The 27,788-nt window shown below is 50.8% G+C and overlaps 11 protein-coding genes across 11 annotated transcripts; 5 read left to right on the top strand and 6 right to left on the bottom strand.

Moving 5' to 3' along the window:
• Positions 1-357: 357 nt before the first annotated feature.
• N7482_003694 (actin-related protein ArpA) lies at positions 358-1,639 on the bottom strand (the record flags this gene model as incomplete). The annotated part of the gene is made up of 3 exons (XM_056685819.1): positions 358-420; positions 480-794; positions 872-1,639. The coding sequence occupies 3 exons, from the start codon at positions 1,637-1,639 to the stop codon at positions 358-360; spliced, it is 1,146 nt and encodes a 381-aa protein (XP_056544561.1).
• Positions 1,640-2,720: 1,081 nt separating this feature from the next.
• On the bottom strand, positions 2,721-3,404 carry alg13 (N-acetylglucosaminyldiphosphodolichol N-acetylglucosaminyltransferase catalytic subunit ALG13; the record flags this gene model as incomplete). The annotated part of the gene is made up of 2 exons (XM_056685818.1): positions 2,721-2,841; positions 2,902-3,404. 2 exons carry the CDS (start codon positions 3,402-3,404, stop codon positions 2,721-2,723), a joined length of 624 nt encoding a protein of 207 aa, XP_056544560.1.
• Positions 3,405-3,612: 208 nt separating this feature from the next.
• Positions 3,613-4,839, top strand: N7482_003692 (mitochondrial 37S ribosomal protein mS35; the record flags this gene model as incomplete). The annotated part of the gene is made up of 1 exon (XM_056685817.1): positions 3,613-4,839. The coding sequence occupies one exon, from the start codon at positions 3,613-3,615 to the stop codon at positions 4,837-4,839; it is 1,227 nt and encodes a 408-aa protein (XP_056544559.1).
• Positions 4,840-5,844: 1,005 nt separating this feature from the next.
• Positions 5,845-7,583, bottom strand: N7482_003691 (uncharacterized protein; the record flags this gene model as incomplete). Its single annotated transcript, XM_056685816.1, has 3 exons — positions 5,845-6,914; positions 6,972-7,041; positions 7,104-7,583. 3 exons carry the CDS (start codon positions 7,581-7,583, stop codon positions 5,845-5,847), a joined length of 1,620 nt encoding a protein of 539 aa, XP_056544558.1.
• A 1,628-nt stretch (positions 7,584-9,211) lies between these two features.
• Positions 9,212-13,732, bottom strand: N7482_003690 (uncharacterized protein; the record flags this gene model as incomplete). The annotated part of the gene is made up of 2 exons (XM_056685815.1): positions 9,212-13,333; positions 13,400-13,732. 2 exons carry the CDS (start codon positions 13,730-13,732, stop codon positions 9,212-9,214), a joined length of 4,455 nt encoding a protein of 1,484 aa, XP_056544557.1.
• A 383-nt stretch (positions 13,733-14,115) lies between these two features.
• N7482_003689 (RNA methyltransferase, TrmH family) lies at positions 14,116-15,600 on the top strand (the record flags this gene model as incomplete). The annotated part of the gene is made up of 1 exon (XM_056685814.1): positions 14,116-15,600. One exon carries the CDS (start codon positions 14,116-14,118, stop codon positions 15,598-15,600), a length of 1,485 nt encoding a protein of 494 aa, XP_056544556.1.
• A 539-nt stretch (positions 15,601-16,139) lies between these two features.
• N7482_003688 (NAD(P)-dependent alcohol dehydrogenase) lies at positions 16,140-17,461 on the top strand (the record flags this gene model as incomplete). The annotated part of the gene is made up of 3 exons (XM_056685813.1): positions 16,140-16,283; positions 16,374-17,237; positions 17,306-17,461. 3 exons carry the CDS (start codon positions 16,140-16,142, stop codon positions 17,459-17,461), a joined length of 1,164 nt encoding a protein of 387 aa, XP_056544555.1.
• Positions 17,462-19,305: 1,844 nt separating this feature from the next.
• Positions 19,306-20,010, bottom strand: N7482_003687 (uncharacterized protein; the record flags this gene model as incomplete). The annotated part of the gene is made up of 1 exon (XM_056685812.1): positions 19,306-20,010. One exon carries the CDS (start codon positions 20,008-20,010, stop codon positions 19,306-19,308), a length of 705 nt encoding a protein of 234 aa, XP_056544554.1.
• Positions 20,011-22,880: 2,870 nt separating this feature from the next.
• On the top strand, positions 22,881-24,464 carry N7482_003686 (putative C6 transcription factor; the record flags this gene model as incomplete). Its single annotated transcript, XM_056685811.1, has 1 exon — positions 22,881-24,464. One exon carries the CDS (start codon positions 22,881-22,883, stop codon positions 24,462-24,464), a length of 1,584 nt encoding a protein of 527 aa, XP_056544553.1.
• Positions 24,465-24,508: 44 nt separating this feature from the next.
• N7482_003685 (MFS transporter) lies at positions 24,509-26,165 on the bottom strand (the record flags this gene model as incomplete). Its single annotated transcript, XM_056685810.1, has 3 exons — positions 24,509-24,788; positions 24,841-26,092; positions 26,150-26,165. 3 exons carry the CDS (start codon positions 26,163-26,165, stop codon positions 24,509-24,511), a joined length of 1,548 nt encoding a protein of 515 aa, XP_056544552.1.
• A 513-nt stretch (positions 26,166-26,678) lies between these two features.
• Positions 26,679-27,662, top strand: N7482_003684 (quinone oxidoreductase family protein; the record flags this gene model as incomplete). Its single annotated transcript, XM_056685809.1, has 1 exon — positions 26,679-27,662. The coding sequence occupies one exon, from the start codon at positions 26,679-26,681 to the stop codon at positions 27,660-27,662; it is 984 nt and encodes a 327-aa protein (XP_056544551.1).
• Between the last annotated feature and the right edge of the window lie 126 nt (positions 27,663-27,788).

The raw sequence follows: 27,788 nt of genomic DNA, 5'->3' as shown, positions 1-27,788 counted from the left end.
GATCAAGGAGATTGGGGGATATGATGGGAAAGGGGTATCAAAAGTCGCAGAGATGCTCGACTCGGACTCAATAACATTTCAAGTAATCGCTGATCACTTGGATGTCTACATTGCGCTGCCTATTACGCGAATGAAGGCAGTGGCACACAGTTGTTGATTTGGTCTGAGAATGTCCTCACTCTTCTTCATGGTGGGGTGAAGATAGGATCATCCGGTGGTTTTCGACGGTTACCAACTTTGCAATCGCATTGAGGGCATGTTGTAATAGAGAATGGGGAGGCATCGGAGGATCACGTCGGGGAGAAGGGAAGCAATGTCGCGGAATTTGCACCCTTGATAGTTAGAAAAGACGCTACTTTAGGCGAATCGCTTGAAGATGATCTCAGGGTCTTCGTGCCACTCATCCGCGCTCACCCACATCTATACGAGTCAGTTAATGAAGTGCTCAGGTGATTTGCTACCTCAATGATTCCACATACCTTTCTGAAGGTGCTTAGACCAGCAAGAATGCTACCTCCGATCCATGTGGTATACTTGCGCTCCGCAGGTGCAGAGATCCGAATCTTCATGTCCTCGACCGCAAGTCGCTTGATCTCACGCATGAGGCGGTCCGGGAAGTTCTTGCACAGAGTCGATCCACCGGAGAGCACAATGTTGAGGTATAGTGACTTGCGCAGATCAAGATCGGTGCGAGTAATAGCATCCTGGACGATCTGGTGTACACCGGGGTATTCGAGGCCGATGAGTTCAGGATCGAAGAGGATTTCAGGGGCACGGTAGCGTTCTTGACCAATCTGCACAACAAAGAGAGGGTACACGTTAGTAAAGTGGTAGGTCCAAAAGTAGGCTGCGTTGCATCGACATGATTTACCTTGATCCTGTGGCCGTCAGGCAAAGTATAGTCGACTGCTTTAGCATCCGATTTGTGATAGCTGTTCATCCACTCCTTTTCCTCGCGCTTTGGGTCTAGCGACACATAGCAGACCTTCTCCTTGATCATGCGCACCACCTCCTTTTCGGCGCTGGTATGTAGCACATGACCAGCTTTTCGCAAGAGCAACTGCATCTGTTCTGTAACATCGCGACCGGCGACATCAATCCTTCGAATACTGTTGGGAATGGCGAAGCCTTCGAATACTGGCACAGCGTGAGAGACACCATCTCCCGAGTCTAGAACGACACCGGTAGTGCGCCCAGACGCATAAAGAGATAGTACAGCCTGGATAGACATGTAGAGTGCTGGCACATTGAAAGCCTCGAACATGAGCTGGGCGGCCATGTCACGGTGGGCGCGAGGGTTCAGCGGCGGCTCCGTGAGCAACACGGGGTGCTCCTCGGGGAGGGTCTTGAGCTCGTTTTCGTAGACGTAGTGCCAGATCGATTCCATGTCCTCCCAATTTGTGACGATTCCATGCTCGAGCGGGTACCGAATCTTCAGGAGACCGCGCAGTTCCTGCGCGCGCTGGCCGATGAATGAATCGCCCTCCAGCCCACCGGCCATGACCCGTGGGTGTTTGGGCCGGCCGACAAACGACGGGAAATAACATGAAGGAATCTCCTCGCCCGCGAAGCCGGCTCGAATGGTTCCGCTGCCATTGTCAATGACAATCGGCACGTTGTGAAGAGTAGCCTCTGCCATTGCGGGGAGTGGTGAGAAAGGAGGAATACGGGGGTCGGGAAGTCGAGGCGCAAGTAGTTGAGACGGCCCCACGGCCTAGGATCGACGACTCAGGATATCGGAGGCGGATTCGGAAAAAGAAAGCATGTATTGTCTCAATGGTGGTTGACAACGTTCACCTGTCGAGGGCGTCAGGAGTGGAGGCTTCTGCGGCTTCGCGTCGGGAGTTGTCAACAAGAAGCTTGGGCCAATGATGGTCCCCGATGGGGTCGCATCCACTTCGGCTGGTTCATCTCAAAGAAATGACACTCGCAGTTGTTTGTACATTTATATCTACATAAGCAACAATTGGGGCTCCCTTCCGCCCTAATAGATGGGTCTTGCAGGGACTTTTCTTTGAGGATTTGTTTTTTGGTACTTTAGGAGTAGGTCTAGTAGACCGGCCGCATTCAAACAAACAGCAGGGCCAGGCAACTGTTCGAAAGAGAGCAATTTTGTAACCCTTGTAATGACGCCACTGTTGAGATATGAAGACCAACATCTTATCATCAGTTGAATGAATTTTGAGACTATTTTACTGTCCTCGGGGAATATTTTGTGTATCCTTAATGCATTATGTGCATGCGCTGGTAGCTCCTTTGGGCCCGGATCTTACTGGTATGTTGAAGCTGTTCAAAGAAACAGACTTCATTCCAGCTGCCCACTTCAGACTGGAAAGACCAAAGGGAGTTTTAGACGTATGTAAAATGGTTGCCATGGGGAGGCGAACAGGACGAAACGCTGTGAAGGGGAGCGAGCAGGTATACACCACATGCGCTTGTTTCGTGCCGAGTATGGTGCTGTGGGCAAGATAATGCTTTCTTTGATCTTCCCGCCAGCGACGCAGGAGCATGGGAATCTCGGGATTTTGCCAAATTTTGAACAGAGAGAAAGCCACTGTGAGAAAAAGGAGGTGAGCTACTACACCCTTTCCTAGTCCGGATCCAATGACCCTCCTCCAAAGTTTGGAGAAAGCGACAATAGAGCATCATACCTCAATACAGAATTGATGCGGAGATGCAAAACACCTCATTGCATGCACCAAGTGTGAGACCAAGAAGTTTCAGTCCACGAACGAAAGCTCATCCGACAGGGGCACGTCCAAGCTGTTTTTGCTGGCATTCAAAAAGAAGGGTGCACGCTCACGCCGGTTCGCTGCTTTGCCAACAGTGCTGGGCAGATCTCTGAGTCGATCGTCAGATAAGGAGTGTCATCTCAGCTGAGAAGGAAGTGGGAGAGCTTACGCAACGTTGCCAATTACCGCATACCCCTGGCATGCGAGTTCATCTGCGAGCTCCTGCTGGTGATTGTCGGCGAGATCGGGATTGGGAACTACCACCAATGGTACGCTTGCGCGAAGAGCGGCCAGGATAGAACCAGTACCTGAAAAACGGTTACTCTCCATGGACTTTGTTATCCAGAACTGAACAGGTGCCTTACCAGCATGGCTGATCACCATTCCCAGCTCCTGATGCTTAGAAGAGTCCTCCTGCACCATGCGCAGATATTCAGTTAGACTGGGCCGGAGGTCGAAGCCACCAATATCTAAGCCGTGCGCCCGATCGCTGCTCTTGACTCTCTCGGTAGCATATTTTTCAAAGATGTGCTGGCCGCCTTTGCCATACTGAACCAAGAGGTGGGTGAAGTTGTACTTCTCCAGCTCCGCCAAGAACGATTCCTGGAGAACTGCCTGAACCAGCTTCTCGAACGACGCCGTAGCTCCTACTGTGACAAAACACAGTTTCATGATGATAAAATAACGTATTTAAAATTACTGAGGATCGAGAAGCTGGGGAGTGTCGAAAGTGGAATCATCGCAGACGTTGTGGTCGCCGCTCTTGCTATGGAATCGATCACGTGCCTCCCAAATAGGCTTAGATCGGATCGGACTCGGAGGTGGAAAACATCGAAAAAGGCACTTCCGCAAATCCATCCGCATATCAACGCCCGCAACAATGGCTTGTGTTGCTCGGTCATTGTCGCGCTCTGCCCGAGCCCTGGCTCAAAGGGGCCCGGGATTTCTTCCTGCCCGGTCATTTTCCGTGTCGCCCTTCCGGTTCGTGACCGAGGACCCGGTCATTCCTCCTCCCCCGAAGGACCTCAAAGCGGAGGATTACCCACCTGCTCCCGAATATTCGCCGGATCTCCTCACCAAGGAGGAGAGGTCCATGTACGATATGCTGTCTCCCGAAGAGCGGGCAGCCTTTGATGCCGAGAACCGCCGTATTGTTGCCGATTTCAATGATGTCGAGAAGCGCGCCGCGGCTTTTGCGGAGCTCGAGAAGAGCGTCGATCAGATTGACAAACAGGAAGATATCCGTTTTGAAGATGTTCGGTCTAAGGTCCGCGGATTCTGGGCCGAGGACGATGGCGACGAGATGGCCCAGGTGGAGGACGGAGACGAAGAGATTCAAGATGACGAAATCACCTCAATGGCCTATGCTGAGATGGAACTGCATCGGGAGATGAGAGAATATGCCCGCATTGCGGCATGGGATATGCCAATGCTGAGCAGTAAGATCTTAACCCTGCGTTGTGATTACTCTGGAGGTGCTAACCGCGGCTCCGGCCTCTTTCTAGAGCTTGCCAAACCTTTCACACTGCCCGCCGAAACCCACATTCTCCGCTTCCGCTACACTACATACATGGGCGAGCAACATCCAGCTGAACCTAAGGTGGTCGTGGAGCTTGCATCCCAAGACCTGACCCCCAAGTACCTCACCGAGGCTCAGCGCCAGACCTTCCTGAAGCTGGTTGGCCCGCGCTACAACCCCCAGACCGACATTGTCAAGATGTCCACCGAACAATTCGGATCTCGCGCACAGAACAAGCGGTATCTTGCCGATGTCGTCAACTCGCTGATCCAAGAGGCCAAGAAGGGCGATTCGTTCGCGGATGTCCCGCTCGATTTGCGCCACCACAAGCCCAAGTTCCGCGCTCATTTCCCTGAGTCGTGGAACATGACCGAAGAGCGCCGGAAACAATTGGCGGCGCGTCGCAAGGAGCGACTGGATGCCGAGTCGATACGGGAAGCTGTCATTGATGGCAACCAGATTGTCTCTGAGGCCGTCTCGGTCCTTCCAGAGCTTAACCCGGCGCTGAAAGCCCGCGCCGCCGAGGAGCGGGAGAAGGTTGCGGTTAAGGTTGGAGCGCGGCCATCGAAGAGGCCGATGCGCCGGTGAGGTGTCTTGATTGGCAATGTATAGTTATGCTTTGCATGGTCTCTTTCTCTGGGGTGTAAGACAACTGCGGTAGACATTTGCGAGGCGCGGGCGCATTTTCTAAGGGGTTTAATCGGCCCTATTTCTTCTCAATGTACTATAGCCATTTTATTCCAAGTCACCGGTGCCTCGCTGCCATTTTCCTGAATGAATCGATAATGATCCAGGCTTCTACCACGCGTTGCATATTTCACATGGCCCGTAGTCCGACGGGCCGTGAAAAGAACCGTGTTCTTACATGCTAACCTTGCATTTACAACACTACGAGATCGAAGCAGAAGCGGGTAAAAATAAAAATAATTGATATGTCCTCCCATATGGTTGCTTCCAGAAGGAGATAAGGGAGTCGGCCGTTGCTATCGGATCCCTTCAAGAAAGAGGGTTCCAACCTGCATCCTCCGTCTCACACCCTTCGTCCAGCCTCCAGCATGCTCGCTTTTGTTCAGGCCCGGCATGTCAAGGATATCTCGTTTCCCGCGAGGGTACAAGATGGGTCCTAAGCACGCGGAAATTTGAGAACAGTGAAAGTCAACCCACAGAAAAGTAAAGTACAAAGCAAACCGGAAAAGGCGCACACAACCGACCTACTTCCGACGAACGCCATCGCAGCAGAAAACATCAATGTTCGTCAGAATCAGTCGTCAAATCATTAACCACTCATCATCTCGCGTATCTCTCCTCCATAATTGTTCATGTTTCCAGGTGGCGCCGCACAGAGGGAAAAATGGCGAGCGAGGATTGGTTGTCATGGTTGTTCAATGTTGCCAGATGAAATCGCTTATATCATAACAGACAGGTAATTTTATCTGGCAATGTGGGCATATCTCGAAACGGAAACATGGTAATGCCCGGGTGAACAGGGTCCAGGGTAAGTACGTCAACGGAAAAGATCAAGGTGTAATTCGTGCATATGATCAATCTCATGCAATATGGTCAAAGATGTCTGTGAAATATCGTATCACATGTCTAGTAACGGCGGATAACCAGACGAGAGAGCGGTTTTTTGGGATCAATGCGATACTGGGCACAGTCTGCACGTGAAACAGGGCGGAGGTAGTCCTGGTACTGGCTGTCGAAGGGGAACTTGAGGTTAGTGTCGGTCATGGTAGAGGTAGGGCGCTGCACAGGCTCGCCAATAGCACCCCAGTTGAGCAGGACCTCGCTGGGATGGATGGGCTCCGAAGTAGCCACAAGTTCTCTCAGCAGGGAAGCCGAGAAATTGGAAGAGCCACCCTGAGTAGCGGCCGAGGAGGCGGCCTTGTCAGCAGTCTCGGTCTCAGTGCGATTGGCGAACTGATTGAAGGCAGGGGGTTTAGTATCTCCCCGAGGGAGCTTGACACCGCCATCCGAGCCGAAATCGAAGAGACGACGAGACTTGGTACGGAAGGGATCCTTCTCGGCCTCCTTGTTCATGGGGGAATTGAATCCACCCGGGGTGGTAGTCAGCTGGCTGAGGCGAGAAGACAGGGAATTGCGAGTTATACCGTCCTTGTCCAGGATGTGCTGCGCCATAACATCAGGTTCAGAAAGGCGAGAGACCCCATGGTCAGACAGGAGATCGAGCTTGGTGCCGGTGGTGATTTTGAATGAGTTTTCGCTGGTACTTGGGGACGAGGTCTCAGGAGTGGCATTGTTGTAGTTCGCGGAGGTCTGAGTTAAGCCACTACGGTTTCCGTTCTTGTTCCAGTTCGGGATGCCGTTGCCACGGCCCTTACCAGCGCCAAATCCAGCACCACGGGGAGACTTGTAACGGCCGCCACGGTGAGGGTGGCTGTTGGTGGTGCTGTTGGTGGTGCTATTGTTGGTGCCACTGGTACCAGTGGTGCTGGCATTGTCAGTGGTGGCATGGTACTGGATAGCTTTTGGGGTAGGCTGGTCAACAATTGCATGGTGGTTTGGTCCACGGGGGTTGCTAAAGCTGGGCTGCAGCAGACTTGGCACATTGTACTTCTCACGGTACCAGCGAGGGATGTCGCGAAGGCCAAGCTTCTCAAGCATGAAGGGATCGGTTGGCATCTCATGCTTGTACAGGCAGCCTACAACCATTCCAGTTAGCCCAGTACTGTAGGTGAGAGTACTTCGAGGATACATACCCTGCTGCTGGTAGTCACACTCGCCGTGGCGAATCCAGTAGGAACAGTACTCCTTCTTGTGGTTGAGGCTCTGCTGCAGTGAACTCTGGTCAGAGATACTGGGCATAGAATAGGTGGACACGGACGCCTTACCTGTTTACCATTGCCATAATTGCCGTAGTTGCCAGTGTTATCGGTGTTGCCAGCGTTGCCAGCAGCATTATCATACAAGACAGGCGAGGTAGACTGGCCAGCCGCAGCATTCGAAGCAGGGGTATCAAGGATGTAAGCAGCATCCAAACCACGGTACAGAATGCCCTTGATGGACATACGAAGGTGAGTCGCAACGTTGTCATCAGCCATGATCTTGAGGAGCACCGCCTGCAGTTCAGCGAGGTCACCCTTGTTGATGATCCCACCATGAGAGGTAGGAGCAGTTCCGTCGAGAGTCCAAGGCTCAGAGCGAGGAGCAACAACACCGCAGCTGGTCATTCCTTGAGTCTCACCAGCAGTCAGGATACGAGCAACACCGCGAATCGTGACCTGAGCGGGCAAGTCATCCAGCGCAATGAGCGGAGTCAGCACTCCGTTGGGGCGGCTGCAAAAGAACGAAGGACGAGCCTGAGAGCTCATGGTGAACTCTGTTCAGCTATTCTTATGGCAGTGAAGTTTGAAAGCCGGGAGGTTGTATGTAAAACAGTCTTAGTTATGGTAATGAAAGAGGAGGAGCTGGGTGGTGGAGAAGGTTGACAGAAGAGAGAGAAAAGATGGGAGATGGGAAGAAGGTCGAAGATTCAAGAATAGAAGAAGATGGGGAGAAGAAACACTCCTGGCTGAAGCTCACGCGCGTGGGTTCACTTCACTTGACAGTGGAGTGCCACCGTTACCTGGAATTTGCCATGCATGAAAGAGATTCACTTATTTTACGGTTCATCCCGCCTACAATGAGGACATAATTGGGATAACGCTTGCCAACTGGCTATTGTGAACCAAATCTTCTACAACACAATAGAATGACGGGATGATGGATTGGTTGAGCGGCTCGTTGAGCCGGCGAAATGGACATAGATACTGCTGAAGAAGTCTAGATAAGCTTATTTGAGCACTGTCAACTTGAGGCAATGCCTATCAGCGGGTCCAGTATGCAGCTCTCGACATAACATGAGCATACAGAAAGAATCCAGAGGTGTATCGTATCCTTGGATAGTACAAGTCTGTTTTATTCTATTCAAAGGCTTGATGTTGGGACACACTGAGATAATGAATGAATGCTGCCGACCTCAACCGGCTGAATTCAGCACGCATCTGGTTGACATTTGAGCTTGTAAAGGCTTTTCTACATTTTTTCCCTATATCTAAAGGCACTGAATTATGACACGCGACCTTCGAACCGCCGCCACCCCAGGACCCATTGTTCACAGGCCCGTCACTAAGCCTTTGAAAGCTATCGTGTCCTGCAATTGGTGGTTCTGGTTCAAGAGCAACAAAGCCCATGACTTTTCTTATGCACTCTAGACATTTCAACGTTTCAACCTCCTTCAGCTTTCAATGACACAGAGGGAGTGCCTTTACGCCGATACCCTTGGCCTTCGCAGAGGCACTCGTTGGGAAGCTGTCTTGAAGACTAGATAGCCAAAATATTGATGCAAAAGAGGAGTCGTGGAGTACGATACACAGGCTTGGCATGCAGTCTCTGGGGACGCGAATTTGATCTCTGAGTGATGCCTCTGGAGGACCGGGTATCCTGAGGAACAGAAAGGTTTTCACTCGCACTGGAATACTACCCTAGATTTGGGGGCCGACCTGTGGATTTACTATCCTCCGGTGATCAAACGCACGCCATCAAGAATTACGAGCGTGGTAGCACGAAGAGCCTCTTTTCCAATGACCGTCAAAGGGTGGCTAACGTAGTTTAGCCTTCTTGGAGGCTAAAAATGAGTGACGTTATTGGGCAGTCGAAGACATGATGGAATGGTTAAAAAAAGGATGATGTATGCTAAGATCAACCGGGTATCATAATCATCGCTCATCAGAAAGGCAAAAGAAAAGGTCCAGGCTAGTTTTAACGTCTCAGTCTGTGCGGGACAGTCTGAAAAGGAGAGAAAAAATCACGGTAGACGATACCTTGCAAGAAGGTACGTTCCTCCGTAAGATTCTGTAAATCACAAATATAAAGAACCCCCTTCGTGAGCAACCATCGAGTGATTGTGCTGTTTGAGGGCCACAGGAGTATACACGATGTGATTGAGGAGCACCAGGGCCTAAGTAAGGTCAATGATCATCGGATCATTCCTCGGGGGCTGAACTATAGCCGCAGGAGGAGGCTGGGCAGGCCATTCGATGTGCTGACTGCGTGGCGCCAAGGAGATCCGTGGCACTAGTAGGTCTGCCTCTTTTTGCGCCTGTATGCGGGCCTGAGCTGCCAGGTGACCGAGGGTACCTTGCAGGTATTTTTTGGCCAAACGAACATGGTCTGGGTTTTCATTGCTCCGGCTTAACGCATCCAGCATGCGGCGGACCTGAGTCTCAGACCTGAAGTGCGAACAGTTACGATTTCTGCCGAAGTGCGCTAGGCCACACAGAGGGCAATATTCGTGTCCCACTTTCTTCAAGGCGCAGTGGCCGAGCAAGTGATGCTGGTTGCATGCAATGCAGCGAGCAGGGAAATCCATGGTGCCATCCAGGCCGAGAGGTGGTTCAGGTGGCGGGTTGTGGACACGCTTGAAAGAAAGTGACTTCGATTGGGTAGGAGTCGGCTGTTGAATATCCATCGCGTTCTCAATTGCATTTGACGTAGTGTCGCTTTGCGCAGCTTCCTCTTCTTGCTGGAACTCGACGTCACTGTCGCCTGCCTTGCGCGCTTTGACAGGAGAGGAAATCATCGCCCCCCGCTCGTTAGCGTCGTCGTCCTCTCTGATAGTTTGGTAGTTGACTGCGGCTCGTTTACGCTTACCACGCCCAAGACCCTCCGCCTTTCTGTATTCTTCCTCTTTGGCATCGCGCTCCCGCTCACGGAGTATTTCCTCCCAAACAGTGGCATCAACAGGCGTCTCCTCAGTTTCGGTGACTTCTTCGAGCGTGCCGCTGTCATTCTGCCACACACGTGCGAAGCTGAATTGTGGCTGATCGGTCGAGGAAGCGGGGGTATCTGACGCAATCTTTTCAACCTTTACGGCCTGGCTGCGGTCGAGGAGCTTGTTGATAGAGTCCGAATCATAATGGATGTCGAGAGACTTGTCGTCATTGAATAAAGCTTGAGCACCGTGCCTGAGGATGGATTCCAAATCCTCCTGGTCTTCATCAGCTTCCATGCGCTCAATAAGCACATGATCCAGTGCGAGCTTTTTCTTGCCCATTTCCATGATCTTTTCTTCCACTGATCCCCGAGTGGTCAAGTGGAAGACCAAGACGGTGTTCTTTTGGCCAATTCGATGGGCACGGGACAAAGCTTGCAGGTCTTGCTTTGGATTGAAGTCTGGATCCATGATGATGACAGTGTCAGCAGTGGCAAGGTTGATACCCACACCCCCTGATCGAGTTGATAGCAAGAACGCGAAGAACGGAGAGTTGGGCGCATTAAACTGATCGATCTGGTGTTGCTTCTGCCGAGATGTCAAATTTCCATCTAGGCGGCAGTAGCGAAGTTGAAGACCACTGAGGAAGTCTTCAACAACATCTAGGTTCTCCAGAAATTGGCTGAAGATTAGGACCCTGTGTCCACGCTCTTGAAGTTTGGGTAGCATCACATTTAGCAACCTGAGTTTTCCAGAAGCCTCTACTAAGCGTTGAAAAGCCACAATAGGATCACTGGTCATTTCCTCGATGGCTCTGTTGTAGATAAAAGGGTGACAAAGACATTTTCGAAGCTGTACCAAGATATTGTTCAAGTTGTGCCGCTCGATCTTTTTGTTCAGTGAGCCAGTCTGCTTCTTGCAGATTGCCTGGATCAATTGCGGGTTCTTTCCCAGGATCGATTTGTACAGCTTCTTTTGCACGACAGACATCGACACGGGGATGATAATTTGCACCATGGGCGGAAGAAATGGCAACACCTCAGCTTTGGTACGACGAAGGAAGAACGGACGGATCATGTCGTGAAGAGATCTGATGTTCTCCGTAGTAAGCGTTCCGTATTGCTCCTCTAATATATTCGCATCCTTGTCGGGGTCGAGGAATTGTATCAGGTTGAATAGCTCCCGAATATTATTTTGCAGAGGCGTGCCAGTGAGAAGAACCTTGAAGTCAAACTTCATTCGGCAGAGTCGATCATACAGCTGTGATTTGTCGTTCTTGAGACGCTGTCCTTCATCAACGACCAGCCCTCCCCAATGAATTCTAGACAAAGCCTTCTTCGCCTCTTCATCTACCATGCTCTCGTACGAGGCAATCACCACATGGCATCGAAGTTTTCTGTTGCGCTGGGGGAACATTTCGTAATCATTCGCCATCTGGCGGGAGAAAGCTGAGCCATAGTATGTGACAACTCGGATTCCCGGCGACCACTTCTTGATCTCACGCCGCCAGTTGGGAACAGTTGAGTTGGGGGCAACAACGAGGAATGGCCAGCACTGATGTTTCTGAATAAGGGTGGCAAAAAGAGCAATAACCTGTATCGTCTTGCCCAGGCCCATGTCGTCGGCTAGGATGGAATTTTGCTGCTTCATGAACATGTAGTAAAGCCAATTCACACCGTCTAGCTGATACTCCATGAGTTGGCCACCGGTGATCAACTCGGGTTCAGTTTCCAAGACCAGATCCCTCTCGAAATTCTGGCGCCGCACAGAGTCAAGGTGCTTCTTGAGGGTGTTTCGATTTGGGGGCTCGATAGTGTCTCGGTACAACCAGTCATTGAAAGCGAGCTCGAAGTCCTCCCATCGAGCAGTGTCATTTAGGTCCGGAGGCGATTCCCAGACCGAGTCCTCATAGTTTAAGCCCTTGTATTTGACAAACGCCTCTTGAACAAGCTCGGGATTATTCAGATCCTCCGGGTCGGTACCATCTGGAAAGGTAACATCAAAGACGATATCAATTCGTAGATTCTCCTCCGGGATCGCCTCTTCAGCTGTCCAAATTGGATTCCGGGCCTTGGGAGAGTTGAAGAACGCTCGACGCATGGCGACAGTACTGACGCCCCAAACCCAGTCTCCAGGCATCCAATTAGTCCGGAAGTATGACTTCTGCTTCCACTTGACGAGATACTCCTTTTCTACTTCCGGGATAACTTCAACAAGGGGTTGTCTTGAGCCCTTGAAGGGTGAATTGCAGGGACGCCAAGCAGCTAGAGCTTCAATCTCACCTGGGGCATCAGAGCATTCTTGGCATTGCCAATGCGTCGTGTATTCGCAAAATACCTCCGTGAGGTCATGATCTGGTTTCGCCGGAAGGTGTTCAATGTGGAAGGCTCGATGGCAGCTCGCGCACCGGAAAAGGATGTTATCGATGCTGTTTACTTGAGCCATGTCGACCGGGGTAATAGGGTCCGTACCACCATTTGCGATGCGTTGCTGCTGCTCTTCCTTGGAGGAGAGACGTACCCGGAGTGGCTGTGACATCGGGCCCTTTTCTTTGCAAACAGCGCAAGAGCCTAGGTGAGGAGAAACATCGTGTTTGCTGTGTGCAACCCCAAGACAGCGGCGACACTGAAGAATGAAGTGCTCCTCATCAATCTTTGTGACAAGGTGTTCTCTGCTACTGCGGGGACCAAGACACTGTTGGTGATATGAAGAAGTGCAGCCCTGGCAAAAAACAAGTGGTCCTTTAACTTCATCGTCCTCGTAGTAATTGCAGGTAGAACAGCATGCAAAGTGTCGCTGTCTGAATTCATCATCTCGTTGAAGAACGGGGAAAGCTTCTCGGGCTCCGGCGTATTTCTGTTGTTTAGGAGCGTCACCCTCTGCGTCCGAAAGGTCATCTTCCAATCGTTCACGCAGGTTGTTGCGGACGCTCTTGCGGAGACGAGTGGAAACACGCGTTGGCGGTTCGGGGGCAGGTGACTCCTCGTCCTCATTGGATGATGGAATCTGTCTTCTTGGACGTCGGCTCAACCTACGCCGTCTTGAGGGCTGGCGCTCATTGAGTTCATCACTGGAGCTTTCCTGGTTTTCATCGGAACTGGAGCTGCTTTGGGTCCGGTAGAACGCAGCGTACTGGCCAGGCGCAGTAGAAATATGGCGGCGTGGCCGTAAAATTCGACTGCCGGAATCAACCATTTTCCATTCTCCATCTCCTGTCCCATCTTCTGCCCCGTCCCCCCCGAATGAGAGATTGCGTGCGGTGGCTCGAGAACCTACCATTAGAATTTCGTCGTCAGATTCCGTTTCTGGACTGAATACATCCAGAGCTTGCGTGCTATTTTCAAGACGCATGAGTCGATGGGGTGTCATCTACCAAATGAGCAAGAAAGGTTAGACAAATAGATCAACAATTTAAAGTATCAGGGTAGCTCTGACAATCTCTCGTTCTCCGCTCGCAAGTCGAACGGTGTACACCGGCTTCTCGGGATTGCTTGATTCGATGTGCAAAATTCGCCGGACCTTGAAATGGCCCGGAAGGTATTTGTAGTCGCTGTGATTGTGAACTCTAGGGACAATGACTTGGAGGATTGGATTCTGCATGGTCACTGGCTGTTGGAGCTGCTGGGCCTCTTGAGATTCCTGCCGAGGTTCTGGCTCATTGACCGGTGCTGGGTCAGATGTGAAGCTCTCGGGTTGCCTCATTAGCTGGTCAACCATTGCATCGTGGCCATTGGGCCCTGGTGACTGGTTGTCTCCTAGCTGAGACATGGTGGTGAGAGTTCCCGCGGTGTGCGATGAGCGGGATCGCGCCGCGAACGCGGTCACTTATCGGCGGCAAACTGATCGGCACGTAGGAGGAGGAATAACAACAGCAGAGCGAGAGTTTGAACGGGCCTTGAATGAGATGAAATGATACTGAGACTCGCGAGACCGCGGAGGAACGGGTAAACAATACTAGAGGATGCGGCGTTTGGAGAGTGAAGGAAGGTGTGAGGCAAACACTCGTCAAAAGGAATGCGCTCGGAGCTCATACAGTAGATGCCTATCGATATGCCTATCGATAAGCTACAATGGATAAATATTATTCCGAGATGGTCCAGGCGTAGTTAGTTAGCCGTGCTAGAAAACATCACTCTGCTAACGACCCCAAGATGCCTTTGAAAATCCCAAGAACGAGCCTCGGTGCGCAAATCTCGGTTTTTACGCCGCCATCTGGCAGCAATTGGGCTCGTCATGCTTCCTTGAATTCGGCAATTGGCTGGGGCATTCGCAGGTCTCAAAATGCTGGCTCATCCGCCAGAGCGTCCAAAGATGAGGGTGGCCAAACGAGACCACGGAGAGGAGATTCCAGGACTTGGCCAAGTGGACGTGCTGTGAAGGGCGTCAAAGGCCCATCAAAATCCGACTTTGACGAGGACGAGTTCGTCCGAACTGGCAAGTTTCGAGGAATGCCGCGGGAGCTCAGGGATCGCGGACAATGGAGGTCGAGAGAACAAGCACCAAAAACGAACTCAGCATCCCCCGGAAAATCGGATACCCCGAAGACAAAATCCCGCGCTCATCGTGTGACGGACAGCATGCCGGAACGAGTGAAGGACAACGTGAAAGTCCCGGAATCGATTCCTTATACCAGCCCAGCGTCCGAATTTATCTACGGTACTAGCGCCGTGGAAGCGGCCCTGCGCTGTGGCCGGCGCAAGCTCTACAAACTGTACCTATATCAAGGAGCCGGTGAAGACCTTAGCCCGGCGAAGGTGGCTCTCCGAAAGCTGGCCCTATCCAAAGACATTGGGATCAAATTGGCCTTTGCGGGATGGGACCGGCTTCTAGACAAAATGTCTGCCGGTCGCCCACATAATGGGTGCGTTCTAGAGGCATCGCCTTTGCCTAAGCTTCCCGTGCGTGGTTTCCATGTCGTTCCCTCTATATCTGAGAGCCATTTCCGCGTAGAACTGGCACCCCAGTCGCGAGAGGAAGCTGCTGTCAACGGTACGAACGACCATATCCCGATTCTCCACCCGTCGAACCCGTCGAACCCGTCGCAAGACCAACCCCAACACCGGTATCCCGTGGCCCTGCTGTTGGATGGAGTCGTGGATCCCGGTAACCTAGGCGCCATCATTCGGTCTGCTTACTATCTTGGAATCGATGCGATCGTTTTTGCTGGTCGAAACTCTGCGCCTTTGTCGCCTGTGACGATCAAGGCCTCGGCTGGTGCGGCGGAAAATATGACTTTACTTCATGTTAAGAATGAGGTGGACTTCATCCAACGCTCGAAGGATAGTGGATGGCGTTTCTACGCTGCCGATGCCCCCGGTCCCGGCGCCACCTATCTTGACCGCGCCACGGCGGATGGCGAATCCCAGGAAAGTGGCCTTCCCACTATGCAAGCACCCAGTGTAATCATGATGGGAAGTGAGGGATCAGGGCTGAGCTCACACATCAAATCTCATGCAGATGCGACTGTCAGCATTCCAGGCGCCCGCCATAGTGCCCATTTGGGTGTTGAATCCGACCCCGCCCGCATTGATAGCTTGAATGTGAGCGTAGCCGCCGCACTATTGATGGAGATGTTCTTACGGACTCCCCTTGCGATGTCCGGACCGCTCAGGAAGAGCAAGGACCGAATGTGGTGAATTCGGCTGTACGATCTTATTCCTTTTCCCCCGCACACTTGCAAAAGATACCTCCTCTTTGTACATTATTGTTGATAACTGCTATTGCTCAAAATGTAACTCTACTATCTTCTTATTGCATTGGAAATGTAAATGCTGGGGTTTCAGAGCCCGGCTTTGAAATCTCCAGTAAGGTGCTCTTCATAAGTCTAAAAGCACTCTAAAAAATGCGACCGCTTTGTCCACGCTGGGCACCCCGCTGGATTTCGCGGCGGCAGTGGAAGTGTTCCGCCCATAGATATCCCGAGTTTTACCGCCGAGGTCGCAGCCATGTGGGGAAACCCGTCGATTGATCGATTCAGCAGGAAAGGATCCGCAAGATAAATGGCTTGGTCAATTATTGGATCTTAGATTTGAGATCCACTGCATAAAAGGGGGCCACCCCTCTTTGAACCTGCGATGTCCATGATTCTCAATCGCCCAATTCAAACCCTGTCCATTGAAGTGAAGTCCCCGCAGCATACATTATCAACACATAACTTGCCCTCATAGACCCCACAATGATCCCCGAAAAACAAATTCCTACGAAGGCGTTTGTGGTTGATGCCCCAAAGTCTCCATTTGTTCTTCAAGATGTTGTTTTGGATGAAGTGCGGGATCACGAAGTCCTAGTCGAAATGAAGTATACCGGGCTCTGCCACACAGTAAGTGCTTTTCACACTCGCCTTGGAAACTACCCCACGACGGCAGACACGATGTTGGGTATTTCACACATCCTGACGAATCGGTGGTAGGACATTGTTGTTCAACATGGAGCTGTTCCCGTTGGCGACTACCCTGCCGTGCTTGGTCATGAGGGCGCAGGCATTGTGCGCCGCGTCGGTAGCGGCGTCAAAGATAAGACTCTGAGCGAAGGCGATCAAGTTTTCCTCAGTTTTACCACCTGTCGTAAATGCAGGCAATGCCAGGAAGGTCGGCATGGATTTTGTCGTAACTTCACTGAAATCAACTTTGGCGGTGTTCGTGGTATATCCGCTGCAGATTCCCCCATTACCTCTACCGAGGGGAAAGCTATTAGGGGTCAATTCTTCGGACAGTCCTCTCTGAGCAAGCTTGCTATTGTTCCGGAAACCTCTATTGTCAAATGTCCGGCTGCTTCTGGTATCACAGATGCAGATATGGCCTCGCTGGCTCCGTTGGGATGTGGATATCTCACGGGTGCAGGCACAGTGCTGAATATCCTGAAGCCTAAACCCACTACTCGATTTGCCGTACTGGGTATGGGGGCAGTTGGATTTGCAGCTATGCTGGCCGCACGGGCACAGGGGGTGGAAACCGTTATCGCAGTGGATATTGTCGATGCAAAGCTCGAGCTAGCTACTTCTTTGGGTGCCTCGCACACACTGAACACAAAGCAGGTTCCCGATCTTGCGCAGCGTCTGCATGAGATGTTCCCTGAGGGAGTAGACCAGATAATTGATACAACAGGCGTGGTTCCTCTGCTTCAATCTTCAATCAAAGCGTTGGGCCACGAGGGGGTGTTGGCCATTGTGGGTGTTTCCCCGCGCGGAGCAACATTGAACATTGATCCGCTAGAGCTTATGGTCAACTGCAAGCGCGTCGTTGGTGCCATCGAAGGGTCTTCGGATCCAGCCACAGTGAGTGATCCGTTTTGCAGCGCGTATGTTGGATTAAACTGATGCTTTCTTCTTCGCTTTTCTATCAGTTATTGCCGCAATTGATCAGCTGGTATAAACAGGGCAAATTTGCGGTTGACAAACTGGCCACGGTCTACGATGCGAACTGTCTGAGCCAAGCATTAGAAGACTTGCAGTCAGGGAAGATCATCAAGCCGGTGCTTAAATGGGGGGATCTTTCATAGTCTGAGAAAGGCTTGCGGAAAATAAAGCGAGAAAGCAGAGCAATCAAAGAGGATTTCTTCGAGTCAAAGGATCACAAGCAGGATGAATGGAAAGAGTGAGGAGGCACATCTTATCTAAAAGGCCTCTCCAAGTACCTCGTGAGCCGAGAGGACCTTGAGAGCACCTGTCAAAAAAATTGAATCAAATTCTTGTACACGCAATGTAGCGGTCCGATAACTGCACACATGACATTCATCGCTGTTCTCTCCATGTAATTGAGTAGACTTGAGAATCTAATCCAGAAAAGTAAGTGAGCTCCAACCCTTTTAAGGAATTGTGCAACCTGCAACCAGCAGCCAGGTTTACCATTTACCCATGACTGCTTTTGCTGGTAGATCGCGCAAAATCTATCTTCAGGATTTCTTCAATTCCCAAATTTTGTATTCTAAAAGCAGGACCAAGGCAAGTAGTCTCAGGGGCTTGATCTCGAAAAATACATTTTGGTACATGCTTTCAATATGATAAGCCCTATGTTGGTGCTTTCACTCTCGAAGGTATGCTTTGGGTGGGAATCATCGCCATTTCGCGCCGATCTTATTTTACCCTCATCCATGAGTATGATAATTGATCTCATTTACGCTGTGCTACGGGCAGAATGCATAGGCTAGGTATTATATGCACCGTATAAGCCATTGGCTGTGGCTTTTCAAACATTTCAGTCATGTATATCACGAAGTTGAGCTAGTTTCAGGATCCTTAGCTAGCTTACGCACTCTGTTGAGATAAATTATCAGTAAGGAGTTTTCCCAGTCTATGTTCCACCCGCAGTCCATCATGCTCATATGATCTCTTTCCTAGTTTTCCTTCCCGGAGCACTGTTCGTTGGCGTCAGTATACATATTGGCTATACGTTCTGATGGTCTCCGATCACTCTATATCATTATGGATTGATAGACTGGATATACGAGACTCCTATCAGTCCATTGACTTAGGCGGACGTGCTCGACCATATGAAAGGAAAAGAGTGAAGGCGAACTAGAGGTTAAATGTGACACACGGCCTTGGGCAAAAACTGGATATATGGAGGGAGTGAGAGGACTATCGGGCCTAACCCAATTAGGCCGGTTTACTCTGAACAAACAAAAAGCAATTGCATTCGCATTCTAGTGGATAAGTTAAATTGGATTCTTCTGGCTTGTGGTTCAGTTTCGGCATTCACGTCACGCCTGGTTGTCATGATTCCAACAGCTAAACAATAGCACATGTACTACTCTCTGTGACCTATATTTTAAAATAACGTGGTGTTACTAATAAGACTTCTGATCGTAGCGTTGATCTCTCCTTGCCAACGCTTTCTAAGGACGGCCGCAGGGACATTGGATCGCAGGGGTGGTGACTCTCTAGCTCTCTTTTTCATCAGTTCCTTTGTTTTCATGCTTGTTTATCCCTTTTGTCGCGTTTGCACTACTTTCTATGATCTAATTAGTATTAAGCCATCTGATCCTGCAGCGGGCATATTCGCATGCGCACCGGGCTAGTCACCGGAAGGCGCAAATCCCTGCATAGCACCTATATCTAAGGAAGCTCCATCGGGAATAAGACTATTAATCGATTGAATCCGAGATGATCCATAAGTGGAAGTGAGATATTCTGCAAGGATCTCCTAAAACTAAAATTGAAGCAAGAAAACACAAAGCTCAGAACAGCAAGTCAAAAAAATACCAGTCTCCCCACTGCAGTGTGTCTTATATTGGCAGGTTAACCTCAGGACGGCTGAATCACTGGCAGCTTAGACTGGACATCATGGTCATGACTGACTAAAAATTCCATCATTGGCTCTCAGGCGCTATCAAGATCCAAGGGATCAAGGGGTACCACCGCCAGGGTTGCAGTTACCGTGGCAAGTATATGTGGCACATAAGGAAGTCGATGTGCTTGAGCAAGAATCATCTTCCTCGGAGTTGGCATAGCCCTCGACCTGGAAGATAGCATCGGTCTGATCGATTTTGACGTCCATCACACCACCCTTCTCGTCGCATGCTGCGATCAATGAACTATACGACTCCGCGCACATAGCTTGAATACCCGGCCCTATATAGCTGCCTGCCGCCGTATGCGCAATAGAATAAAAGGCATTGCAGGTAAAAGTCCCACCCTCACCACACATCAAATTGGTGATTTTGACAGCCACCACTCCATACGCGTAAGGCGAGACTTTAGAAACCCATGTACAGAGTTTTCCAGCAATGAACTTCTGTTGCTCATACGTGACGAGCCTATTTGCAAAATGAGGGGGATTGGTACAGGTGTGCCCAGTGATTGTCTCAGTGTACCGTTTGTCGAGTCCACTGATATCCGAAGAGTTTCCGGCTTCCCGGTACTCTGCATAAGGAAGATCGTCAGTTGTGTTGGTCAAGTAGACCCCGACAATGCGAGCCCCAGAGCCAAAGTAGTCTGGAAGGGCAAAGGTGCCATTCATCAGGTTGTAAAGGGACTGAACATGGCCGACGGTATCGGATGGGCTATGGTGCGAGAGAGCCCAGATCGATTGACTTGCGGTGGAATTCATTCTTGCGAAGACATTCAGACTGAAGGATAGCAGAGCTACTATAGAGGAAATCCGATTTGTAACCCTCATGGTCGAATCAGGCCGCGATCTCAAGGTGAGAGGAGAATAGTGAGCACTTTGAAGTAATAAACTTCAGTTCTTGCGGGTTTTCACTCTTTAAGTACTAACCTTTCTTCTGCGCTAGCCTGGTTTTGCTTATCAGTAGAAGCAGGTCTCGAATATTCCGCTTGCGCAACTTAGTGTAGATGCCCACCGAGAAGTAATTATCCCGAGGCTAGGACAAAAACAGAGGATTGATTGTTCCTATACTAGATCCTTGTTGGCCTAGCTAATAATACGCAAACTAGAAATACCTCTTTAATTCCAAATTGCCCCTCGGGTGCATATTGTACTCATAGGAACGGGGCAGGAACAGTAGCTCACATTAGTCGGTGATTAGTTTTTGTGAACGACTTGCTGGGCTTGATTCCTGGTTTTAATACGCAAAAACTACGCGAATCCGTATGTTACATTGGGGACTTGTTTCGCCTTGACGAGATCCTTAACTAAAATCTCGGTCCACTATATTGAAGCCATTGGAACTTCACCTGTGTTTCGAGGAAGATAGAATTAACCGGTAGGGACTGGGCTCCGCAGGCGTCTGATAGATAATTGCGCCCATTGCTTTGTTTGGAAGGGCCATACAGCTAAGCGATATGTTAGCTTGATTTGATCAAGGATCGGGCCATAAGCAACTAGAGCAAGAAGGGCGCTGTGTGAAGTGAGGTGGTACTATCGACAACTTCGAAGGATTGTGCCCTTGTAGTGTTACGTGTACTGCAATCCTTCGTGGCTCACTCGCCCGTCGGTTGGCAAGCATCAGCTAGCATCAATGTGGACCCGGGGCCGTGCCGCAGACCCGTTCGGGGAAACTTTTTGGTAATTAAGCTAAGTGGAACCATGCTTGGCCCTGACCTCCGTTCCCAGACCCACGCTTTTGATTTGATTGGAGTTTCCTTTTGTCCAATATTTAACGCGTACCCTTGAGCTCGAAAATCCCTCGCACAGTTTACGTGTTTTTGTCCCCCTATTTGCGGAATGCAGAATATCTAGCCTAGCTGGGCCCCCGGCCGCTGGTGCGCTCCTCAGCTTTCCTAGAGCTCGCAGTTATCATCCCAGCTTTGCAATACTCTTGGCCATTTTGTGCTATCAACCCGCTTTTGGATTTCGAATGTGACGGCCGAGCCGACCAGCGCATTTTTTTCACACAGACAAAAGATTCAGACCAGTTGAGGCATCCCTTAAACATGTCGTTGGACCTAGCCAAGTGGGATGTTCCTCAAGACAGCCAAAGCCAGCAGGCGCCGGCCTTGAACGTTCCATTAGTGCTGCTCCTAGCTGGGGCTTTGCTCGGGCTTCTTCTAGTATGTCACTGTTGATCGTCAACGCATGCAAATTCCATATCAAATTAAACTAATGAACAATAGGCCGTGTATAGCCATGGATATGTCTTCGCAACACTGATCGCGACTCAGACAGCCAATGCTCTAGTGCAATCATCACTCTCACGACTGCATTTTCGAGGTCTTTCCATCTCTATCTTCCATCGGCTGGTCAAGATCTATCTTATGTCTATAATTCCTACCAAGGAGTTTAGTCTACTGAAGTGTGTACTTCTCAGTTTGACAGCCGAATTGCTACTTTCAAACCTGAGAGTAGCTAATGTGCATGTGATTCTCACCCAACACTCGGGCAGTCTCTCGTACTACCGTTGTCTTCCATCATGGTCAACGTGGTGCAAGACCTTCCCAGCGATCTTACTATATAGCATCGCCTCAAGTATATGTTTTTATCTCCCTATCTACTTCATTCAGTTGGCTAGTTTTTTGAACGAGCGGCTAGAGGTCTCAGAAACCGTGCAGTTCATCTCTCTCCCTTACCACTATTGTGACCCTTTACTTTGGGACACTTGTTCCAGCATACGCGATTTTTATTCGAGTCGCTGCCTCCGCACAAAGGAATGAATCAGTGACTATCAAGAGCGCGTGGCAAGGCTTCCGGTGGCAATCTCGGTTGCAATTCTTTAAATTACTTGGAGAGGTCCTTTTCCTGGAAGTGTGTGTCACCATAATTATCTTTGTATTTGTGCTCGCATTTTGTCATCCGAATTTGCATGATGGTGTTTTCAAATTCTTTGTCAAATATTTTGGTTAGTTGAGGATCACGAGGAACAAGATATGTGTTGAAATGATTGAAATATATCGCTAGATCGTCACTTAGTATAATATCTTGACATGGTGATGTGAGGGTGATTAGAAGTGTGTGTAAGAGCAATCCCGCGCCGCCTACTCGCAATCGCATTGGCAGCCGCCATTTTGACTGAAGCTTGGACGCATCAGCAAAGGCCACTTTAGGCTCTCTAGATCGGCAGGCTGCATGTTGCAGTCGATGTTCGCAAGACGTACAAATGTGGCCTAGCATTTGGGCCAAGTTGAGTCGTGGCTCTGACGCTGCAGCTAAATTTATTTAAAGAATAGAAAAAACGAGCAAAAACAACTGTTGCACTAACGACTAAGCAAGCTACCCGAGGCCCAAGAAAAACAAACAAATGTTGACACCCCAGGCTACAAGGCCGGGGCAATGACACCTCAGGCCTGCATAATATCCACATTACCACGCGTCGGAGTCACCAAGCCAGCTTGCTCTCACCTCCTTGGGATGACTGTCAAGATGAAATCGGTCGGGAATCTATGATGCAAAGACAATATCTACGTAATGTTGGTCCAGGTGTGACTTCGTCCACACCTGGACCAGTGCGTCAGCGCTCCCGACAAGCATGTCTGCCCTGTCGCCGGCGGAAGCGGAGATGCGACGGCAAATTCCCTTGCAATATGTGTCAAGGATATGACTACGAGTGTGAATATGAGACTGGAGACCAGAACCTACCCACGAAACGCCCCATGGCCTCTGAAGAGTCACCAACACAGCCAGCGGGTAAAGCGGCGCGCCTAGCCTCCGCGGGCTCCCCCGCAAAACCGGCCACAGGCTCGTCTATCCTCCCTGGTATTCTCGAGCCATCCAAGGCTCGATATGTGGGAAGATATTCGTCTGTCGCCTTTCCTCTCTATGTTGGACTAGAGGTTCAGGCGACAAAGCTTCCACGTTTGCACTCATTTGCATATCATTCGGGCATCCGCAAGGAGCCACCCTGTGCGGTTACCCACAAGATCGCCGAGAAAGTCTCATGGAATACGATGAGGAGCCTTATTGAAGTCTATAAGGCCCTGATTCACCCGATATTCGGATTTCTGGACATGGATCTTTTCTCTACGCGGTGCGAGAAGCACTGGCACGGGCAGCCACAAGACATGGTTTTCGAAGCTATGGTCAGCGGAGTTTTGGCTTTAGCCTCCTTATTCAATGGGAACCTGGATCAAGATGTGGAAATGTGGCTAATTCTACACGCAAAAGAAATCCTCGAGGATTGCTCTATTAGCCGCTTTCCTTCCCTGGAACAAATCGCGGCGTGGATTTTACGAGCCATATACATACGTTGTACCGGGCGACCGCATGTGACTTGGCTGATTAGCTGCACTATCATGCACCTTATTGAGGCAACCGGACTACATCATGCGTCAGAGTACGTGGTGCAGACGACGGGCAGTCTTGCTCCCGGGCAGGAGGTATCAAACACAGGCATTCGAACGGTTCATGTAGCCAACTGCCTTCATATTGTCATTGCGTTCGAGTATGGCAGATCAATCATGGCTATCAATCGACCGACTCTCGGACATACCCGACAAATGACTCACGACGGGGGTTTAACTCCTCAATTGTGCAATCTTGTTGCAGCTCTACCTGCCACTCGGGCGACTGACGACCCTTCTGATATGACAGGAGATCTTTCGTCCGCACTCGAAAAAGTCGTCGAGATTCCTGTCGATCATGATTTTTTGCTACTTCTAAGAGCCGATCTAGCCCTGGGCATATACAGACGCCTTCGAGTCATGGACTCGAAGGTTCAGCAAGTGCACAATGACCGTGTAATGGCCGCTGGGACTGCCGCTCTACCCGCGGCACGAAGACTGGTGAGTCAAGGCCAGCCGTGGTGGAATGTAGTGGGTACTGCCTTCCAGTTCGCCTGCGCTCTTCTCGTCATGGATACTTCTTCCGGCTATGAAAAGCTTGTGGAAACGATGGACACCTTGGAAATGGTGGTGGACCGATTGGACACCCACTTAGCCAGGGAAGCGCTGTCAACAGCACGACAGCTTGTTCGAGCATCGTTAGACAAGAAGCGAAAGGGGGTTGAAGCCCTGGAACGTATTGTGGGATCTCCTTCGCCAGAGCTTGCCGCTCGTCAAAGCGAAGGCCAGCTGCCACAGGATTTCTCATCACTGAGCCCATCGCTTGCGCCTCAACTCCCTTTGGATCTTGATTCTTTATGGGCTATGGAATTTCAACTGCCTTTGTGATCTGGTGAAGGACTATGATTGTATGATAAATGATTTCAAGTCAACTATGACCCCTTTCTTGACCTCCAGGCCACAGCCATGAAACAAGTGGCGATGATTGTGCCGAGACCGGCGAGACCAACACCCACGTATGTGGCTCCGCGGTACCCTTTGAGGACGTCTTTCCCATCATCGTTCACGTATCTTTCGACGGTCCCGGCAAAGCCGAGGCCCAATGAGATCGAATAGTTCACGACCGTGTTTACGAGGGAGCCTGCAGCGCCTTGGTCTTTCTGTGACATGGAATCGCTCAGAATCAGGATTCCAGATGGGAAGGACATATCCCTGTTCGGATGTTAGCTGCGGGCGTATGTTTCTGAAGTTGAGGTTGTCTTACATCCCCCATGGCGTGACAAGCATGATCACAAAGGCATTTGCCCAGTATATCTGGCCCATTGGCATCGACGCCAACAGCACCTGGCCTGCTAAAAATGCCAGCATGGCAATGAACATGATAATGCTTGCAGAAATTCGGCCGAGGAGCAAACTGGTCACCACAGCAGCGCAAGCTCCAGATGCAGAAGCTCCAGCCCACTTGGCCGTCACAAGCAGCCCGCTGTTCCCTTCCAAGTTCTCAAGGATGTTGAAATAGTAGAACACCAAGACACCGAAACTGGACCAGCCAGCTGCAATACAGCCAAGCACCCATCCAGTCTCACCTTTGAACACCGTCGGCGGTAGCAACGGATAGACTGCTTTGCGCTCAGAAAACAAGAACAGAACCAACATCAACATCCCAGCAATCAGCAGGACATAGGTGTACGGGACTGCCCATCCTACCATTGCGGCCTGGTTCCACGCGAAGTTGATCAATACCAGTCCACTGACTCCGGTGACAGCACCACGCACGTCTAGTCGGTCGAACGTCGAGAGGTCCGGACGCGGTTGTTCTTGTGGTACATGCGGTATCACGAGAAATCCAAGTATCGCAAAGATGAAACAAGTGATGCCCATGATCCAGTACGCCCACGGCCACCATAAACGTTCCGCAAGCAACGAGGAGAAGGTCGCGCCGAGGGTGAATCCGCCAGGTGCTACACCCCCAAAGAGGCAAAACACCATTCCCTTCCGGCGCCCAGGGGGGTAGGATCTACCTAGGATAGCAACTCCATTCGGCAGAAGAAGAGCAGGGCCAATCCCCTGGAACGCACGACAGCAGTCAAAAAAGATTGGATTCGACCACACCGAGAAGCCTCCCAAAAGAGACCACAGACCGAACCATAGGAAACCGATGATGAACAGCAGTCGATGGCCGTATATATCGCCCAGTCTTCCGGATACAAAAATGAAGGTTCCAACAGTCAGGCTGTACGCGGCAGAGGCCCATGTCAAGTCCTTCGGAGTGCTGTTGAAACTGGCACTAATAATCTTGAGAGGTGCGATCGAGAGCGCAAGGCCAGCCTGCGTCATGAACTGAGCGGCACAGACGACAAACACAAACGCCGCTTCATGCAGGGGTGATTTTGGCTCGCCAAAGTCTAGTTTTCCCGCTTCTTCTTTAGCTTCCACATCGTCACCAGGCGAAGCCATTGAAGACGGGGTACTTTTGGGTTCTGCGGTATCCGTAGGCGCGACGGGTGCCTTCTTTTCTAGGTTACATGTGTTAGCATAGAAATTCCCAGACGATAGACGTATATTGTAGCTACCTGGATCGTAGCTCATAGCTGTTGGATCTGTTTCGGTTATTTCGTTTCCTGCCATCATCAGGGCTGCTTCAAGGTTGAGGACGCGAGAATAGAAAACACCATTCTATGACAGAAAAGCGAAACACGGTCTACTAATAAACGAAATGCGACCTGCAACACTAAATCGTTTACCACGGGCCGATCGCGGACAGCCTTTTGTTCTGGCCTCGCTGATTGATAACCCACCTTGAACCTCCGCCCGTTCTCCGCGTGGGCCGCGCGGTCCGCACGAGCCGCTCTCATCCGAGCGCGCCAGTTCCGTTATCATGATCCTTGCAATCTGTGTTCAGCAGGTGGCTTATGGAAATATGAATAAGGGCTTACGGCAGATTAATCATCTCGAGCAGGCAAAAGGTACCATATCTAGACTTTCTATAAAACGTCCTGGACGTCCAGCCTGATAGACATCTCAATCTCACCAATCTTCCCCTACCAGCCCAGCCCGCATTAGCCCAGAACATCGCGTATCTGCCTATATAGACGTGTCATGATGAAGGCTCTCCAACTCACGCGTGCTTCTGCAAACGTCCCTCCGGAGCTGTCAATGGCGGATTTACCAATTCCGCAGTTGACACCCGGCCACGCCCTCGTTCGAATCCACTATGCCTCCATCCAACCATCCGACAGACTCAATACACAGGGTCTCTTCCCACATACCACGTTCCCCCGAGTCCCAGGACGCGACTATTCGGGCACGGTGGTCGATATTGTGGGCGACAGCATGGAATCGCAATCATGGATTGGGAAAATGGTCTACGGAACTAGCGGGTCCAGTCTCGGCTTCGACATCGACGGCACAAACGCTGAATATTGTCTGGTGCCGGAAACTGCACTCGTCGAGAAGCCAGCGTCCCTATCGTCGATTCAGGCCGCAACGGTTGGAGTTCCATTTACCACTGCGATGATTTGTTTGCAACGCGCGCAAGTGAAAGCAGACGACGTGGTGCTCGTGCTTGGCGCGAACGGCGCCGTGGGTTCTGCGGTGACGCAGATGGCGCGAGCGATGGGATGCAGACGAGTTTTGACGGCGGCGCGTCACGGAGACCCAAAGCCGGACGTAGTTCTCGGCTCTGTGGTTTCCATTGAAACAACTCTTCCCGCCTTGACCGATGGGAAGGGCGTGGACGTCGTGATTGATACGGTGGGGGACTTGGCTCTGATGGCGAGTGCAATAGCACAGTTGGCTGTGAAGGGACGCTACGCTTGGATCACAGCCCCTCGAGGAGAGGCCAGTAAGGAGTTGACCTTTAACGTGTTCCAGGCATACCGCAAGGAGATTTCGCTCTTGGGGTGCAACTCGGTCGCGCGCACACTGGAAGACACGGCGGGATATTTACGGTCGATGAATGGGTGGATTGAGCAAGGACTCCTGGAGGCGCCGAATGATGCGGTCTTTGTCACGGTGAAGCTAGACGATGCCATCGACGATGGGTATGGCAAGTCTGCGCCGAAAGTGGTCATTGACATGTTGTGACGAGAGTCCAGATATGTCAGATGTTGTGTATGGCTAGAATGGGAATCCCAAGTAGACAATACGCATGAATTTCTCAAGTAACTAGATACAATCTCAGATAAAAGATGGTGCAAAAGAAATGTACGT

Source organism: Penicillium canariense (genome assembly GCF_028826845.1).
Source record: "Penicillium canariense strain IBT 26290 chromosome Unknown utg000002l_segment0_segment0, whole genome shotgun sequence".
NCBI lineage: Eukaryota > Fungi > Ascomycota > Eurotiomycetes > Eurotiales > Aspergillaceae > Penicillium > Penicillium canariense.
This window is presented reverse-complemented; position numbering and strand designations above follow the sequence as displayed.